The sequence below is a fragment of the Desarmillaria tabescens genome (genome assembly GCF_030435595.1).
Source record: "Desarmillaria tabescens strain CCBAS 213 chromosome Unknown EV420scaffold_44, whole genome shotgun sequence".
Lineage (NCBI taxonomy): Eukaryota > Fungi > Basidiomycota > Agaricomycetes > Agaricales > Physalacriaceae > Desarmillaria > Desarmillaria tabescens.
The window spans coordinates 204,951-223,561 of record NW_026848343.1 but is presented as its reverse complement, the minus strand read 5'-3'; the positions used below and the strand labels follow the sequence as shown (position 1 = coordinate 223,561).

General features: G+C 47.9%; 6 protein-coding genes across 6 annotated transcripts; 3 read left to right on the top strand and 3 right to left on the bottom strand.

The window, feature by feature from the left end:
* Window positions 1-891: 891 nt before the first annotated feature.
* On the bottom strand, window positions 892-2,479 carry EV420DRAFT_1647758 (uncharacterized protein; the record flags this gene model as incomplete). Its single annotated transcript, XM_060478074.1, has 3 exons — window positions 892-2,054; window positions 2,117-2,153; window positions 2,204-2,479. 3 exons carry the CDS (start codon window positions 2,477-2,479, stop codon window positions 892-894), a joined length of 1,476 nt encoding a protein of 491 aa, XP_060326149.1.
* An 834-nt stretch (window positions 2,480-3,313) lies between these two features.
* On the top strand, window positions 3,314-5,266 carry EV420DRAFT_874625 (uncharacterized protein). Its single transcript, XM_060483831.1, has 2 exons — window positions 3,314-3,840; window positions 3,898-5,266. The coding sequence occupies exons 1-2, from the start codon at window positions 3,577-3,579 to the stop codon at window positions 5,170-5,172; spliced, it is 1,539 nt and encodes a 512-aa protein (XP_060326148.1). The 5' UTR covers window positions 3,314-3,576; the 3' UTR covers window positions 5,173-5,266.
* EV420DRAFT_874359 (uncharacterized protein) lies at window positions 5,267-6,051 on the top strand. Its single transcript, XM_060483827.1, has one exon. The coding sequence runs from the start codon at window positions 5,361-5,363 to the stop codon at window positions 5,757-5,759; it is 399 nt and encodes a 132-aa protein (XP_060326147.1). The 5' UTR covers window positions 5,267-5,360; the 3' UTR covers window positions 5,760-6,051.
* Window positions 6,052-6,496: 445 nt separating this feature from the next.
* Window positions 6,497-9,093, top strand: EV420DRAFT_874414 (general substrate transporter). The gene is made up of 11 exons (XM_060483828.1): window positions 6,497-6,659; window positions 6,717-7,039; window positions 7,094-7,151; window positions 7,209-7,609; window positions 7,666-7,689; window positions 7,737-7,805; window positions 7,855-8,112; window positions 8,165-8,240; window positions 8,299-8,368; window positions 8,424-8,496; window positions 8,549-9,093. Exons 1-11 carry the CDS (start codon window positions 6,590-6,592, stop codon window positions 8,687-8,689), a joined length of 1,563 nt encoding a protein of 520 aa, XP_060326146.1. The 5' UTR covers window positions 6,497-6,589; the 3' UTR covers window positions 8,690-9,093.
* Window positions 8,766-10,572, bottom strand: EV420DRAFT_874494 (uncharacterized protein). The gene is made up of 11 exons (XM_060483829.1): window positions 10,214-10,572; window positions 10,145-10,162; window positions 9,981-10,090; window positions 9,770-9,921; window positions 9,618-9,723; window positions 9,531-9,568; window positions 9,386-9,476; window positions 9,245-9,338; window positions 9,128-9,193; window positions 8,973-9,077; window positions 8,766-8,923 (listed from the first exon to the last, which is right to left on the bottom strand). Exons 1-11 carry the CDS (start codon window positions 10,514-10,516, stop codon window positions 8,843-8,845), a joined length of 1,164 nt encoding a protein of 387 aa, XP_060326145.1. The 5' UTR covers window positions 10,517-10,572; the 3' UTR covers window positions 8,766-8,842.
* A 1-nt stretch (window position 10,573) lies between these two features.
* Window positions 10,574-11,119, bottom strand: EV420DRAFT_874539 (uncharacterized protein). Its single transcript, XM_060483830.1, has 3 exons — window positions 10,996-11,119; window positions 10,841-10,945; window positions 10,574-10,788 (listed from the first exon to the last, which is right to left on the bottom strand). Exons 1-3 carry the CDS (start codon window positions 11,047-11,049, stop codon window positions 10,717-10,719), a joined length of 231 nt encoding a protein of 76 aa, XP_060326144.1. The 5' UTR covers window positions 11,050-11,119; the 3' UTR covers window positions 10,574-10,716.
* Between the last annotated feature and the right edge of the window lie 7,492 nt (window positions 11,120-18,611).

Genomic DNA, 18,611 nt, shown 5'->3' with positions numbered 1-18,611 from the left:
TAAAAGTCTCTCACGTACTTCATTTCCGAGGTATCTTCCACTCCGCGAACGATTCAACTATGTTTATGGTTTCCAATGCTGGAGAGGAGGGGTCACTGTGCTACGGGAGTATTTCAGCATGCTCTCCTGGCCCCTGCCATCAAACAAAGTACCCGTGGGGTCTGCTTGGGAAATCATGCGATCCGTAAACAACCGTTGTCATTGCAGTAATCCATAGACTCACGTCATATTTTCCTTCTCTGCAATAGCTATCGGCGCACGGAAACATTACTTCGTATGGAGTAGGGATGACGAAGCACTGAGATAGACCGGTACGTCGCCAATTTCCCTGGCAGAAATCTCACTCATCTAATCACCTTCTCCTGATCGCTCAGAAGTACGGGCGATTCATGATTAAGCGAAGATGAAAGCATAGAACGCCCTCGTTTATGGCCCTATTGTTCTAAACATTCCCAGAATTGGAAAGGCAGATAAATTAAATGCGTCCGGTGCAAGTTATTTGATCTTAGTATCAATCATATACAAGCGTAAAGTCGCCCTGGAAGAATAGCTAGATATCGCTGTAGGAAGACTCAGAGTATGAGACTACCTTCCCTAGACCTCCATTACTCCAAATCTCCATGCGCCTCAGCTGCTAATGCCACCACCTCCTCTCCATATTATACGCCGTCCAGTGCATGCCTTTCCATCCCCCTCCACCACCGCTAAAGATGCAGTTCCCAATGAATTCAAATGTACATAAGTAGGCCGAGGGTTCACAGCCGTGTAATGCTACCTACCTACCAGCAAAATGTATCAAGGTTTCTATGTGATGTATGAGAAGATGTAGGGTAAATTCACCTATGAAATAGAACCGCCACGACTTGTTACGACCTTCTCCTCATGTCAGATTCAGCTGGAAACTCCTCCTTGTCTACCCTGATGATCACGTCTAATCGGTTGGCAGGCATCCAAGATGATCCGCTCAACTTGATCCCATCCTTCACCACCTTCTACCCTCGTAAGGAACGGGAAGATACGATCCAGGTATCTAGCAACACATGCATGTCGCCCGACTGAGGCATCAGGCGATGCGAGTGTGCGCAACCCGTGCTGGAGAATCTGATCATGCGGCGCCACATAACTCTCGGGAAACGAAACAGGCAGAGTGAGATGTGTCAGTCTGGGGAAATTCAAGGCTATCACGGGTAACACATCGAACGGGAGAGCCGGCCCCACAATGCGAGGGATGTTGAGCATTTCAATATCTGGCCATGCTGTAACGAGCCTCTCGTGGAATAAATCCCGATCCAACGCAATTTCACCAGTGTAATGAAGCTTTTTGAGCGACGTTAGCCCAAAAAAAGGCTCAAAGACCTCTTGAGAGATATTCCAGTCAACCCGTTCAATAGACCAACTAGGATATGTCAACGACAGCTCGCGCATACTCGAACCGAAGCGGGCGAGAAGATCGCGGTGGAAAACACGCATGGCCTGAGAAGTGGACTGGTAGCCTTGGCCGGAGGTGTTGTCGATGAGGGTGAAGGACTCTAGTTTGCCCGGTACGATGAGTCTGAGGACGCGGTTCATTGATGCTACCGGGCCAGTGACGTGAAAGGATTTCAAGGAACGAAACCCAGCTCGTATGTCCTTGCGCCACCAGGGAGAGAAGGTGATTTGGAGGTGCTCGAGGGACTCGGAGGATGACAGTTCTTCAAGGAAGGCATCTACGACCCTATAATTTAGAATTTTCAAACGCAGGCTCTTGCCAGTAAAGAGGGCAGCATCGCATGGAGCTGTCACATCAACGGGATGACTCATTGTCGCTATGGTTGGACAGGAGACGATGAATGTTTTTCGCCCTGTAATGGCGGCGTTCACTGCGGTAAACACGGTGGGGTTGTCTGCGTCAAGCCCTACAGAGAGTTCGACCTTTTGCAACTTGGGGCTAGGTAGCAGGAATAAAATGCGAGGTTCTGCGGCAATAGATTCGTCCACTGTGATGCTGTTGAGGTTGGGGAATATTGGTACATTCGGGAACTGCGCCACGATACGAAGGTATGTGGTCGGGTGAACTGCCGGAAGCAAAGAAGCACTAAGAGTCAAGGATTTGACCCGCTGCGCATGTAGCGCTAACCTCTCCCACTCTTCTTGGGTCGTTTTTCCGGAATCACCTGGAAACGAGCTCGGGTTAGCATTCTTCCTTAGGCGAAAAACTGCGTACCCGGTAGATCCCAGGCGGATCGGCAGTACCTGCATATGAGGAGTATTTAAAAACATCAAATAAAGGATTGAGACCATCGATATACTCCCAGAGACGGTTGAGCGCCATCTCGGATACCGCAGAGCAGGTGGAAGCCAATGCAACCAGAGGATGGATATGGGTTCCAGCTGGATGTAATTTTTGGACAGGGGGAGTCCATAAGTCATCGCAAATAATGGTTAAGAGGTCTTGGTTGTATAGGACGCTCTCACCGGGAGAAAGAACGCGATTTTTCATGGTGTATGAGAAGGAAAGGGAAGACACGATGGCAAGTGCTGAGTTCAGTAGCAAACGAGCATTATTGAGACGTATAGTCTCAATCAAATATTCTGGATAGATGATACAGCAGAAACAGTGTCTGAGGCGCGTTGATGTTGATAGTTTCAAGAAAAGTGAAGTCTTTTAAGTTTTAACTCAACCACGGTCACGTAAAAATCATGTGATATTTCTCTAATCTCATGCTTAAATATGCCTAGTCCGAGTAGGTCCGAATGGTGCGTGTGTTAGCCGTGTGGAATATCACAAATTATTGTTAAACATAAGTGACAACACTAAGTCGAGTCGGATTCAACAGCAGGCTTAGAAGCGCGTTATATGGTCACATGACTATGTCTATATGAGGTATAATTCAAAAAACCCGCGGAGGATGCTGAGTGCTTCTTACTATTATCGCCGTCTCTTGTAAAGAAACATCCGTGTGCACTCGTAATCAAACCATCGAGGACGCAGACCATTCAGCTGACTGAAGTGTGAAGGCTTTTCTCGCGATCGGCCGCCTTCTCGAAGATTCCGAAAGGATTGCACCCTCGTACTCGGTAGAAAGCAAGGAACAGAGGTACCAGGTGATTGCATAGAGATGCGTGAGTAATTGTAAGCACTCACATGCATACACCCAAGTCATAGGACAACCCCATGCGCCGCAGTACAAGGAAAGCAGCACAATTTTCTCACTCAAAACGCGAAAACGTGGAAAGCTTGATCTTCGAGAGAAGTCTTGTGGGACAAAGACTAATCTAAATCGGGATATCAACGTTTCTTTCTGGTTTCATTGACCACCGCCGACGACGCTCATTCTGAAAATGCAAACGGGGCCACCAGTGCCTCTCCTGTGCTATGAAGACATTGTGTTTCGAATATTCCATGATAAGTCGCTCTTTAATTATTTTCTAGTGCTGAATAGCATCGTGTAAATGCGTCACCGCCCGTGCCGAATTTCTCCTTTCGCGGATCCTCCCTTCACTTAAACTTTGCTTCGTTTTAGTGGCGCTAAAGTTAAGCGCTGGTATCTAGTTTATAAGGCCAGCCATACATTCTGAAAAACCCGTATTTCTAGCATGGACTCTAGTGTTCGTTCCTCCGAGAAAGCTGTCCTCTATAATCAAGATCTTCTGAGCGTAATCTGTGACAATCTTTGGAGTGCTGGCATCCAGTCGTTGCCTGACGGAGCCACAGTTCACCCCCTGGTCTCGTTGGCAACAGTCAGCACTTCCGTATCCGAGACGGCTCTTGACCGACTCTGGAGACATATCTATGGCTTCAATCCATTATTACGCGTCCTCAATGTGGGTGCTTCCGGGCCACACGATGGAAGCATTTGGGTAAGCACCGTCTTTGAGTATCTTGTAAATGTCTAACGCACGTCACAATGTTGGCAGACTATTCCAAGAGATGTACCAGAGCCGGTATGGAACCGGTTCAAGAAGTATGCTGAACGCATTCGGTCATTGACGCTCGATGCATCTTCTCGTGCCAAAGACCATCCATCAATCTACCTGCGTCTCATCGCCCAGTTCCCGGCTCTCCTATTCGCCAACTTGAAGCGCTTGGAAGTCGATCAATCCTTCGCTGCAGAACCTCATATTCTCTTTCTACTCTCAAGCCCCGATTTGCGAGAAGTCGAAATCACTTTGGAACCCAACCCTGATGATGATATTGTCGCGACATCTGTGCGGACCGCTGTTGCCGGACGAGATACGTTTATCATCTCTTGTCCGCTGGCAACGCACGCTGGTTATAATACAGTTCCGAGCTGTATCGACCGGGCCTGTCCCGCTACTTTCTTCACCGTAAAAGGCCTCCGTTGCCTAAAAATCACTTCCCACCCCGTAACTTACTCCTTCCTCGAGGAGCTCTCCTCCTCTGAATCCCTTGAGCACCTCCAGTTCGTCTTTGCCCCACACATCTTACCTCACGACGACCGAGATGGCTTTTCCTCCCTCAAGATTTTGCACGTCACCGGACCCATAGCGTCTATGAGTCGTGTACTCAGACTTATCGCGCCAGATATCCTTGAATCTTTCACATTCATCGACAACTCCTCCAACCAAAGTTATCATTACGCATGCGAGGTCATGCTGGATTTCCACGTCGGACTTTTCGAACGATTCAACCTGAGCCTGCGCGAGCTTTCGTTGACGTATCCATACTGGTCGATCAGTCAAGAGCACTGGGAGTCTTCGCGACTCGTCTTTGAGCCGCTTTATGGGCTAAGACTGTTAAAGACACTTTATTATTCCGGTAACCTAGCTTTGGATCAGGGCACGGTCGAAAAGAAGTTTGCTACAGCATGGAAGGGTGTCGAAAATATCTGCATCCCTCAGTTGGCGGTACCTCTCCCGTCCGACGTTTTGCTGGAGCTAGCAACGCACTGCCGTCAGCTCACGTGTCTTACCATACCCATTGCATTTCCCGACAATGATGCGCTTCTGCCTCGTCAAGTTCTCCGACACAGGCTACGCGTATTTTCGTCGCCTGGCATACCGGTCGGACGGCCAGCATCTGTTGCGAGGTATTTAGATAGCCTTTTCCCGTTCCTTGCAGTGATCAGTGGTGGGGAACGATGGGATGAGGTTGAACGTATCATCCTCCATGCATGTCAACCGGTCAGATGTGATGAGCGAGGGAGAGACAGATCGAAGGATTCGGATTAGATGAAAACCATCTTGATGGCCGGCGCAATTTTACTACATCGAGAGAATCTGACACTGACATTACAATGGACTTGGATATCTAGTAGCAGTAGTATATTGATATTATCGGCATATAAACATGTAAAACAAGATAGTCATGTCCTGGGAATCACCAAAGAATTCCTCGATAGGTAGTGAATCCAGATGGGATGGATAATCCGATAGTATACAGATTGAAGTTGAAGAAAGTCGGGCCGAAACTACCGAATTTGACCTCTTCCCACCATGACATACTTATTGTAAGTCAAGCCGGCTTATTGTGTCATCTCATTGTGTCCGGCCTAGCCTACTGTGCCTCATGGAAGGCTCACTTGACATCTGTCTGGAGCTATCTAAACTTCTTGAGCTGGCTTGCACTAGAAAATCTGTCTAGCCTAGTATCCGTCGTTGTTGGGTTCAACCTCACTCTGGCCTTCCGACTGAGTATAGATATTACAAAGGGGATTTATTCTAGCTGTATCACACCACAAGTCAATCTTCTATGTGGAAACCATCGTGCTCAGAACCGGGAATCGTCAATACGAGGATACGAGGAAGGGCTTATGTGACCACGACGCCGAACGCCGCTATCCTGATCTGGGACCCGATATTGCCCTTACAGCTGGGCAGACCAGTTGGTACAAAGTTTGAATGCCACGAGACTCGAAGCGCGTTGCCATCACGATTCCATGACCTCTTCCTGGTTAAGACTGCGCCTTCTCTGTTTGTCCAAAAGGATTCTGATGATGCACAGCGACTCGAACGTTCTAGTATTGACGAGGATATCGCCTGTCTTCTCTTTCGGGAGTTGTATTTGTGAGCAAATGCGCACCCTCACCTAGAACCTATCTATTGTAGTATCAAGCCGGAGGCACAAATCACCGCCATGTCGCTTTGTTCAGTCATCGCGGGATAATTTCGCTACATCGATTGACGATCTCTCGTCTCCCATCAAGAAATAGACGGTTGGGTTCTCCTAGCTAGCTGCGACGTCAATCAGTGGCTCCGTGGAGCAGAGAACCAATCAAGCTTCGTTTACTCTCACTGGTCTCAGCCCTGTGGTACGCGCGTCTTCGTACCGAGGTTGCTCCTTTGATCGGATTCGGACTCTCGGAACTGTTTACCTTTCATGCGGCTGAGAACATCTCCGGAATGTTCTCTCACAGAGAACCTCAACCTTCTGACACTGAGCTCTGGAGCATTCGGCGTCATAGTACTACGGCAATACCCCACGATGAGCTTCTTCGGGGTACCATCTTTACGTCTTGGGAACGGGACTCGGATGGCCAAAGCATTTTAAAGGACCATCGATATAGATGCTCAAGCATTTTCCTTCTTTCCCGTCTGTCACTGCCGATCTGTCCTGTCTTACGATTGTTGCCTCAGCTATCAGTATTAAATGCTCGAGATATATAATCCGTACGCCATCGCGGCCATCAGTGCGCTGGGCGGATTTCTTTTTGGTACAGGTAACTATGCATTAGACTGAGAATTCTCTGCCACGTCGTTGATCTGTCTTCTCTTAGACATATCATCCGTCTCTGCATTTTTGGGCGTCGATTCGTACCTGAACTACTTCAACCATCCCAATGACACGACCCAAGGTGGAATAACGGCGGCTATGCCAGGGGGTGCTTTTATCGGTGCCCTCATTGCCGGTCCCGTATCTAACCGTCTTGGGCGCAAGAAGTCCATCATACTTTCAACAATATGCTGGGCTATCGGGTGCATCCTCAGCTGCGCCGCTCAGAACGTTGCTATGCTGGTAGTTGGGAGATTTATCAAGGGTATTTGTGTTGGATGGACGTCAGGTCAAGTTCCTGTATACCTTGCGGAACAATCGCCCAGGGTGAGAGCATTTCTAACTGCTACAAATGGTACATCACTCAGAAACCATTCTTAGGCTATCCGTGGTCGCCTTGTTGGCACTCAGCAGATTGCGATAACCATTGGTATTCTTGGTGCGTTGATCTCTATTTCTCCCTCAAGGTCTCACTGATTGATATTCCTGATATTAGTGATGTTCTATGTCAGCTACGGCTGCAGTTTCATAAATGGCGTCGGGGCCTTTCGATTGGGTGTGATAGCAACCTTGAACTCTGTGGAACTGGTGTTGATTTTTGTTTCAGCATGGGCCCTACAAATCATTCCTGGCGCTCTCCTTGGTCTTCTCATGCCTTTATGTCCCGAGTCATGTCGCTGGCTCGCGGCCCACGGTCGCATGGAAGAAGCAGAACAAGTCATCGCTAAGATCCACAATTTGCCCATCGACTCAGCCGAGGTACAGCTTCAAATAGATGAGATTCGCGAAGCTCTCCGCATTGAAAAGGAGTCGGCCGAGATTGGATATACTGACTTGTTCAAGAAGAAACTACTGTCCCGAACTATTGCCGGCATGGCTTGTCAACTCTGGAGGGAGGTCCAACCGTATCCCACATTGTCGTTTACTTACTTCTGTTTCATCCTTACAGCCAGCTATGTGGCGTGAACGTCATGATGGTATACTTCTTACTCATTCGTCTCACCCACTCTCATCCCTTGACCAGTACTACGTCGTTTATGTCTTCCAAATGGCTGGTCTTACGGGAAATACAAATTTGATATCCTCGTCAATCGTAAGTCCTTCCTACCGTTAACCTGCGCTCTCCTTACCTTGTTGGATAGCAATATGTGATCAATTTCGCTATGACGATTCCAGCTCTCATATGGGTTGATAAATGGGGCCGTCGACCGACCCTCCTCGTTGGCTCTGCTCTCATGGCGGCATTCCTTTTTGCAACAGCTGGCTTACTCGCCAACTATGGCCACTACGTAGATAGTGTTGAAGGGAACGCGAATGTTCGATGGTCTGTTTCCGGTCCACCATCCAAGGGTGTCATTGCATGCAGCTATCTCTTCGTGGCTTCTTTTGCAATTACCTGGGTATTTTTATCTTCTGATTGAGTGTTCTGTTGGGTTTTTATCTCTCTCACAGGGACCGGTTTCTTGGATATATGTTTCGGAGATATTTCCCCGTCCTGTGCGAGCACAGGGGTCTGGTCTGGCAACAGGTTCGTGCTTCTCTTCTACTAGATCTTTCTCGCGGGCCGTCTAACCGTAGTACCTCAGCGACCAACTGGATCATGAATTTTGCTTTGTCCTTCTTCGTTCCTCCGGCTTTCAAAAACATTCAGTGGAAGTGAGTTTGTGTCATCATGACGACTATATTGCAGAAATCAACTTATAATCATCAGAACGTACCTCGTATTCGGTGTTTTCTGTGTCGCTTCATTTATTCAAGTGTTTTTCACCTTCCATGAAACAAAAGTATGTCCCGGACGAATCATATTTCTGTTTGCAACTGACGACTTGGTACCAGGGTCGTTCTCTGGAAGACATATCGACACTCTTTGAAACTTCAATCACACCGTTCAGTAAAAAGGCTACGCTTTCCCCGTTATCTCACGATTCTTCTCCCCATCCGGACGATTTGAAAGAACATATAACTGCTTCGGAATGAATGCCATCTGGTTCAGCAGAGAAATCGGAAAGATTATAACTTGACGCATTTGCTCTATTCTTCTACTTTAATGATACAGTGTCCATGTACTAAGAATTTGATACGACAATGTTATGAGTGCTTTCAGATGATGCCAGTCAGTTAGCTGTCGTGTTACCGAGTACCCGATATTGATGCCCTCTGAGCGTTGTAAATTATAAGTTCGTCCTTAAGACTCTCCTGACGCCTTGACATCTGCCAAACTTTTAGCCGGAAAGCGTGAAAAGCTGTAATAAAGACACACCGCAACATAGATTGCTGCAGACATAATGACCGCGATCCCAATAGCCGACCATGTGTTGGGACTATAGTCGAAGAAAATACGTTCGATAATTGTGGCGAATACAATCTAGTGGATTTAGAACATCATTTCAGACGAGGCGGATGGTATTTACTGACTTGAGTATAGATAGCTGTCGTTCCCCTCCCTGCTGTTTCACGCTGGAGGCCCATCGTAATCAGCACCTTGCAATAAAAAGATGATCAAGCCGCTTCAGAATTAGTGATATGGCATACCTGTCCGGCAAAGCCAGTTGAGACGAGGATCGCAAACAGTACACCCCACTTCGGTAGTGTCGGGATCACGACCGGAGTACCAGTTACGACCATTCTGCCTGCCATGAGGATGTGGAGAGAACAATGACCTAGAACTCTTACCCAATGCTCGCAGCTATGACACATTGTAATGAATACGAAGCTAAAGAGTGGAGTGCATGTGCGCGAAAGCCGATGGCACGGATTGCTGTGACTTCGAGAACCGCATGAGCACAGAGCAATTGCGAGAATACAGAAGATGACTTACAAGCGCCTGTACTTCCCATAACGCCCACTAAAGACATGCTATCAACTAACTCAGGTCCAGGTAGCCGTAAAACAATAATTTACACACCCTACCGCCAACAAACGAAACTCCGGATCTTCGGCCCCCTCGTCTGGTGACTGTCCAAACAGGAATACCGGTTGTGCGATACAAATGACACCAAAGATATTGAGTACTGCAGTTATCAGAAACGGATTCATGACGCGCTTCACAAGACATACAGCCAGCTAGGATATGCCCCACAGACAACGTTTCCCCCAGAAATATCGAACCGGAGATAGCTGTTGCAAAAGGCGCTAGGAATGACAGAACGATAGCTTCCGATAGTGACAAATGTTTCAAAGCATAGTAAACACCGCAGACGCCTACAAATCTACGGGTAAAAGGAATGAGAACACTGCTTAATCGGTGATAAGAGGGAAACCATTGTACCCGCATAGCCCACGGAGTACGAGCAATTTACGAGCACCTTCTGGTCCTATGAAAGGCTTAGGAACTCCAATCCATAACATGACAAGTATGCAGCCCAGGTAAGTGGCGAACTTGGTCGCCAGTTCATAAGTAAGACAGAAGCAAGGTCGGCCAAACGTACGCACCATATGCGCGCCAACCAACTGTACCATAGCCATTCAATATAATGAAAGGCTAAAGTGCATTATGCTCACCTCTAGCGTGGATACTGGGTTTTCCAGCCTGTTCAACTCCTTGACGGAGGCATTGCTCATAGAAAAAGCTAACTGTGATGCAGTGATGAGAAGGAGACCGATGTTCCTTTCATAGGTTTGATGCAGAGAGAAACGCCAGCCATCTGAGCCTTTCTTGGTGGAAAGCAGGGGAGCACTTTCATCCTGAGCACCAACAATCATGGCCGAAGGGACTAGAGTTGTGGACTGGTAGATGGCGAGGTAGCAGAGACGAGAGGAGCACGGGAGAGAAAACGCAGATGATATAGAAAATCGACAGTACATTACCGGATAAGTCGGTAGTCTTCGCCATTAGGCAGGCAAAGATTTAGAATACGAAGGCACCGAAGGTTGATGGTGCAAGTGAAACCTTGCCACTACCGCTGAATTCTCTAGATTAGAGGTACATATGATTGTCCGTATACTTATGCTATTAGTAGAGCGCTGTTGTTCTTCGACGTCGAGCCGTCGGCACAGATTATCTTCTACACTCTACGCGCCACTATAGGCTCTGCTTCATCTATAATAGGTTCCTTTGTGTCCTTGTGCTTCGACAACTGCCAAACATCATAGTTAGTACGACGCATTTTCAATCCGGCCAACACGAACCGCAACGTATATCGCAGCCGTTACGATGATCGCAATGCCAGTGGCTGACCACGAGTTGGGGGTAAACTCGAAGAAAATGTACTCAAGGATGACGGCAAAAATGATCTGAAACGATCAGGACCCTGTCACAATTTAGTCGGAGAAAATGCGCTGACCCGTGTATAAACAGCAGTTGTGGCCCTGGCTGCCGTCTCGCGTTGGAGACCCATCGTGAGCAGTGCCTTGTACGTTTGGGAATGGATGAGCCTGTTGCAGAATAAGGTAGGGGAAATACCTGAGCAATAAATCCAGAAAAACCGATGATCGCAAAAAGTGCGGCCCCCCATTTCCATTGTGTCGGAATTACGACCGGTGTTCCAAGTACGATCATTCTTCATGCCCGGAGCCGCGTTATGAAAAGAAATATTGAAAAAATGCGAGGTACCTACCCAATTCCCGCAACGATGACCGACTGAAGGGAAAATGAAGCCAGTAAGTGAAGGGCGTGTACACGAGAGGCTAAGGCGTGAATTATAGTGACTTGTGAGCCATAGTGAGTGGATATATAACGGTACAGTCGCCTCTGAAGTAACCCATACTCTGCTGTAACCCATAGGTTTTGTCATCCACCGACCTTGTTCGCAGGTAAAATGAGTCCATAACCCATAACTTTGCTATAACCCATAACCCATAGCTCTTTCCTGAAAATCCCTCTGTATAGCCACATACTCAATCAATAATTTAGATCAGATGGCTCAGTTGTTAACATTTGGTGTTGAATTTGGGGTTGTTGTGGGTTTGAACCTTGTTGTTTACATTGTTTTTGGGTAAGTGCAGACTGGCGCACGCAGAGAAATGTGATTTACGGCTCAATTCTTGCTGCTCCCTCGACTCCTGCAGCTGTGCCTGACCCCATTACTAATGTTGAGAAGGATGTTGAGGTGATGACAGCATGTAATGAGGAGGAAGCTGAAGAGATGAGTGATACTGATGTGAATCAATGTCAGTGTATCAATCCGCTTCTCTCCTGTAAAGGGTCCCTGAAGGCTGTTGCAACCCTTCAACAACATGTTAGCAACCTGGACAACCCTTACGCCCACCAGCTTGAAAGAATTCTGGCCTCAACAGGTTGGGAGAGGCTCGTTCATTGAAGGATACCAAAATTACAATGTGTTTTACTTCAAACTAGGTCTAGAATACCATTTACGTGTAGTAGAGGCCTTTGAGACCTGTTAGCGACCGATTACACAAACAAGATCAAACAACTAGGCATGACTTGCACTTCGGTCAGGCGCCTTGTGTTGCTCGCAGGTTTATGTGCAGGGAGCTATCGCTTAGTTGAGCGAGAGTGAGTTCAGACTAAGTTATCGGGTGAATAAACTTTAGTTCGAGACTGAGGTTTAAGACCTGCAGTCGAGCTACTTAAATACAGTTTGGGTCGTGCTAAATATACTACAAGTGTCTGCAACGGTACGGTAAACGTACTGAACCCTCGTGGTGAAATGCGATCAAGTCCGGAAAATTGGCATAGCGAGATTACGAGAGAGCTGATAAGATAAGATAAAGCACGAAATCGTAATATTACCCCCCTGTTAAGGCAGTCATCCCGACTGCGAAGTAGTTTGGTTTTGGGAGGTAGGCTCCTACAAGTGAAGGTGCATTTGGTTTTACCAGGTATTCTTGTATCGCCTGTACCAAGGGGTGGTCGACTTCTGACTCGGTTACGGACTCGTGTTCGGACCAGGAGTCTGATTCGTCTTCATTTTCCCACCACTCCGCTGGGGGTCTTGTGATGAACGAGACTTGTTCGAAGTCTTCGATTGCGTCTTGGGCATTGTCGAGGTCTTGTTCATCTACCCAAGAGTTCTCCTCCCTTGGATATCCTTTCCACTTGACAAGGTATTCGATCCCTGTACCGCGCTTTCTTCCCCTTCCTCTTGCTCTCTCTCTTCTGTCTACAATTTCCTCCACCTCGTATTGTTCTTGTCCGTCTATGAGGTCTGGCGGTGGAGGTGTGGGCTGTACTTGGATCGGGAACTCCGGTGGATGGTATGGAGTGAGTAGGGTTTCATTGAACCGGTCATGGATTTTCCAGGATGGCGGAAGGCATAGTTTATATGCTGAAGCACCGTGTTTGGATAGTATCTCAAACGGTCCGACTCGTTTGTCCCCCAGTTTCTTCATTGGTCAGGGGAGATGTAGGTTCGTGGAGTCCAGCCATACTTTGTCTCCAGGCTGGTATTCCACTGCTGGTCGCTGATGCTTGTCATACTGCCGTTTCATGGTCTCGGCCGCCTTCTCCAAGGCTTTGGCGGTCTGTTCGTGCACCTTCTGAATGTCGGCTACAAACTCCCTTGCTGCTGGATTCGTCCCTTCTTTTACCGTGAGTGGTGCTAGGTGCGGTTTCTGTCTGTGGTTAATTTCGAAAGGAGAATATCCAGTTGCCGAGTGCTTTCGGTTATTGTGTTGGAAGGCTGCAAGCGGTAACCATTCGCTCCAGTCATTCTGCCGGTGATTAATGAATATTCGGAGGTATTTTTCAATCTCCTGGTTTGCTCTTTCTGTTTGCGGGTGATACGCCGTGGACGGGTTTCCTTGTATGTGCAGCATTTCGTACAACTCCTTCATGAACTTGGATACAAATTGAGGTCCTCGGTCGGAGATCACCTTCTGAGGCATTCTGTGTTTGGCCCATACATGATCCCTCAGGATCTTGGCCCACCCTGCTGAGGTTAGTTCGGTGGAACAGGGTACGGGAATGACCTCTTTTGAGAATCGATCTACGATCATGAGTATGGCATTGTACCCGTTGGAGTCGGGTAGTTTGCCTATCATATCGACCGTGATATGTTCCCAAGGTCGAGAGGGCACTGCATGCGGGTGTAGGGGTGCTCGCCTCTTTTGGGTGCTTGTCTTCGTTCGTTGACAGGCTTCACATCCTTTTACATATCTTTCTACATCCTGCTTCAGTTTCGGCCACCAATAATTGCGCTGAACAAGTTCCTTGGTTTTTTCCACCCCTGGATGTCCTGCTGTAATATGGTCATGGTGAATAGCTATGATTTCTCCCCGTAGTTTGGCATCTTGGGGCACATATAGCCGTCCATCATAGTACATCAGGCCTTCTTGTTGGGTAATTCCTCTGGGATGGTGAAGGGACGCTTCTACTCCTTTGTCCCACTGGGTTACATCACGCAAGGCGGTTCATATCTTTTTGTGAATTTCTTCTTCGCTGGGCATAATGAGCGCTCGGAACATTTCTGGCTTCAGGATTACTACTTCTGCATTGTCCTCGCTTCCTTGATCGTGGTCTGCCCTTCAGGATAACAGGTCTGCTTTCTTGTTTGCCGTTCCTGGCTTGTGGTGAAGAGTGAAATGGTATTCTGCGAGCTCCGTTACCCATCGAGCTTGTCGACGGTTGAGTTTCTGGGGTTTTTGGAAATATTGGAGATTTTGATGATCTGTCCAGATCTCAAAGTCCTGATACGCCCCCATGAGATAATGTCTCCAATCTTCGAGAGCTAGCATGATGGCCAGAAGCTCTTTGTCGTATATCTCATAGTTTCGCTCTGTAACCGTTAGGGCTTTGGATAGGAACGCTACGGGCCTCCACTTCCCTTCCTGTTCCTGAGATAGGACTGCTCCCACCGCTCCTTCACTCGTGTCAGCTTCTACATGATATTTTCCCGTTCGATTGGGTATGGCTAGCACCACTTCCTCCGCCAGTTTCCTTTTGATTTCTTGGAAAGCGTTCTCCTGGGATGTTCCCCACATCCACTCTGCTTTCCCCGTGAGCTGGGTCAATGGTCGTACGTGCTTGCTGTAGTCCCATATGAATCTTCGGTAGAAGTTGGTGAACCCCAAAAACGATTGTAGTTCTCGTTTCTTGGTGGATTGAGGCCATTCCGTGATTCCTTTGACCTTGACGGGGTCCATGCGAATCGATCCCTGACTGATGATCACTCCGAGGTATTCTGTTTCCAACACCTCGAATTCGCATTTTTCCGCTTTGAGGAATAGATTGTTGGCCCTGGAGAATGGCTAGGACCTCCCAGGACGATACTGCGATGTCTGTCTTTGTCCTTGGTACAGATAAGGATATCGTCTAAGTACACGGTGACGTCTCCTCTTGCGATTTGCTCTTTGAACAAGTCATTCATCATCCATTGAAATGTTGCTGGTGAGTTGGTGAGCCCAAAGAACATCACCATTGGTTCGAATAACCCTCGGTTCGTTCGGAAAGCCGCTTTTCCATTCATCTCCTCCCTTGATCCTTACGTTGTTGTATCCCCATCGTACATCCAATTTTGTGAAGTATTTAGCATCCTTGAGTTGATCCATTAACTCCCCGATGAGCGGGAGAGGGTATCGGTTCTTGATGGTCATCTCGTTTAGCTTCCGATAATCTTGTACGGGTTGAAGCTTTCCGTCCTTCTTTTTGACAAAGAAAAACGGTGATGCCATTGGTGACTTGGAGGGTCTAATCCTCCCCGATTCCAGGTTTTCGTCAAGGAATTTATCCAACTCTTCTTGTTCTACAGGGTTAAGGGGATAGACTTTACAGTCTAGGCTCGCGTTGGCATTAGGGATTAGCTTGATGGCATGGTCCCATGGCTTTCGAGGTGGTAGTTCGTCGAAATTTTCTTTAGCGAACATGTCCCGGTATTCCCGATACGGTTCTGGTACTATTTCTTCGAACGTCTTTGCCTCTTTTGCTTGATTGGCCTTGGTGGCCAACTCGTTTGCCTTGCTCCCCATTGCTCGAACGTGAAATGCTTCTTCAAAATTGATTACGAGAATCGTGTCTCCCTCTTCCACCTCTGTTCCCCAGTGTTGTTCTGGGTCTTCATCCGGTAGCAGGAATGGTATTTGTTGGCACGTACACCTGGCTAAGGTTACGGCTCCCGTTTTCCAATCTATAATGGGGTTGTGCCGTTTAAGCCAGTCGTGTCCTAGGAACAAAGGTATGTTTCCTAGGTCAACCATGGCTAGATCGATTTTTTCATGATGATCTCCAATCGTCATTCGAAGTTCGACTACTTCAGTGATGTCCCCCCCTTTGTTTCTGCTGCCGTCAGCATTGTACACTGCTTGCGCCTTTGGTAATTTTACCGTGTTCATTTGATGTTCTCGTACGAATGCTTGGTTTATGCAGCTGCCCGTGCACCCGCTGTCGACCAGGGCATCGACTGCTCGTGTCTGGGCGGTGATGAGCCTAAACTTCCGTGGCAACGGCAAAAACCAAAACTCTAGAGGAGTTCACGGCAAATGGCGCGTAGCGGCAATAAAGGCTTTGTTGTTGTGCGAGTGTTTCGGTGCACCTCCGTGCGATGAATTCCTCAAGAACGCAAGTATACACTGCGACTTTTCAGTCAGCGAAGTAGTACCCTTAACGATCGAGTACTAGAAAACGTTGGCTGTAAGCCGGAAGGGGTCTCGATAGACGAGAAGGAACGGAATCCGGTATAACTGGGAATACCGGCAAACCGTGAATGAAGTGACGGCAATTTAACTTGTAAAAGCCGTGGGCAATGTTGACGGAATTAGAGAAAATGCCGTCAAAGAGAAATACCGTTGGCAAGATAACAAATACCGTGACGACAAGAGACGAAGACTGTAGTCGAGAAACGAGAAACTGGCAGTAAAACGAAGATAAGACTGGCTGGCGATGATATGAGGGGGAACTAGTGACGGCGAAACGATGGCTGGGACTGGGCTGGACTGAAACTGAAACTATACTGAGGTTAACGACGGCAAAACGAAACTGATACTAATCCTGAGTCTACACGGAGACTATCCTATACTGAAACTGACGGCAAGATACCAAATACCGTGACTGATGATCCTATACTGAAGCTGTCGACCGAAATTCCGTGACAGATGCTGCTGGCAGCAATAACGATCCTAATCTGAGTCCACACGGGGACGTAACGATCCTGAACTGAACTGGGTAAAACGATGGTGACGTAGAAGGTGAAAACTGATGAAAACGATCCTGGCTGGTGAAAGTGAAGCGATGCTGGCGGATTTAAAAGATAAAAGCGAGTTGTGGACACCAAATTCCATGTATTGGCGCAATATGAGCGCACACCAATACCGTTAGAAGAAAAGCCGTGACAGAGAGTATAACTTGGAGTGACTATGTTGTTATTGTCTATCTCCTAGCGAGTACAAGCGATAACGGTGGTCGATAACGTGGATGATGGCTAGTGTCCAGTAACTTCCGTCTAGCAACTCCTACTATACTAGCTTTTATACTACAAGTCCGGAATAAAATTAGAATACTTGAAACGAGTCCTTAGTAAGTCCTTAGTACATCGATTGGTAAGAAATGATACAAAACGCGTGCTCCCAGAGTTCTAAAGTAACAGCACCCACACGGTTTTACCGCGTATAGACTTAGTGATCAGAAAGAATTCCCCCGACATATGGACTCTTGGGCTGCTGTGTTGCTGCGGCAAAGTACACTGAAGGTAGTACACTGAAGTAGATGCGTGCGGCATTATCTTGGCGTTGTAACAGCCTTAGTAAAGTGAGTGGAAAGGTCACGGTATTAGGTCTTTTGCCGTGGAGTTGGTACTTTGACTGCGGCATTCTTCTAAATGACGCTTGATGCTGAGGTCATCGATGGCTGTGCTGGGCGATCAATGATGGTCCTAAATCCGTGAGATCTGCAATCAGGTGCCTGGCGGCATTAATGAAGTGGCGCATATTGATACGGAATACGAGCTGGGAAGGATAGTTGGCGGTAAGAGTGGGTATTGCCGTGATTGCAATCGTTGACTTTAGTGAAAGTCCGCTAAGTGGACAAGGCATTTATTATAATGCTAAAATCCGCGAATTCTGAGCGTACAGAGCCTTGAGGCTCATCAGCGGTGTCTAGGGTTTCCAACTGGACGCGAATGTTAACGCTTCTTCCTTTTCCTCCTCGAATGTATTGCGGGGGGGCACGTAGATTCTCCATATTTTGCAGGCATTGTTCTCGTTGTTTGTACGTTTCTTTGGAGGATCCGATGAGGTCTAGAACGAGGTCTTCGTCTACCTCGATGAGGCGTCTCGGATGTACCCACATCTGAAGGGTAGCGAGCTTCCCTTCCATTGTTTTTTCCTGTCTCATCTTTCGTCTTACCCATTCGGCGCTATGGGGTTTAAGCCACCCTTGATCCCATTTGTCGTTGTAATATTCCTCTTCCAGCTCCATTACCTCATAGTCTTCTGGGTACTCTGCGGTGTGGATCACTGGGTCTTCCCCTCGTGTTTTGAGGCTTTGTTGGTAACTGTAGTCGTCTTCCTCATCGGGCACTTCTTCGATGACAACATTCTTTTTATTACAAATAGGGGGTGCACATAATGGTCCCACCAACCCGCCCACCGGGGAACACGAGCCCCCGGTGCCATTATGTGTTAGTGACGAAGGGGGTAGACATACCGTAAAGGGCTGTGAAGGGATGGGGTCCCCGGTCGTCTGGACTGTTCTTTGCGGGGCAGCGGTTTTCTTGCTGGGGATTCGCGTTCCCTCTTGCGGCTCTGTTCCACGATGGGGGCAGCCAGTCACTTGTGGCTGGCGCATACATTCCGCCCCTGAGTGGGGTTCTTCACTGCTCGCCTTGGGCTCGGCCGCTCTTCCTCTGTTCCCCATGCCGTCATCTGCCCCCGACGGAGTGATGTTGATCCCGAGTTTCCTGCCGCCTTGCGCAGCATACGCCGCTTGTGCTTTCGCACCAGTGGCCAAGGATCTTGAATGGGGTTCTTCTTCGAGCACGGTGGAAATCCCCTGTACACCGTTCTTCTT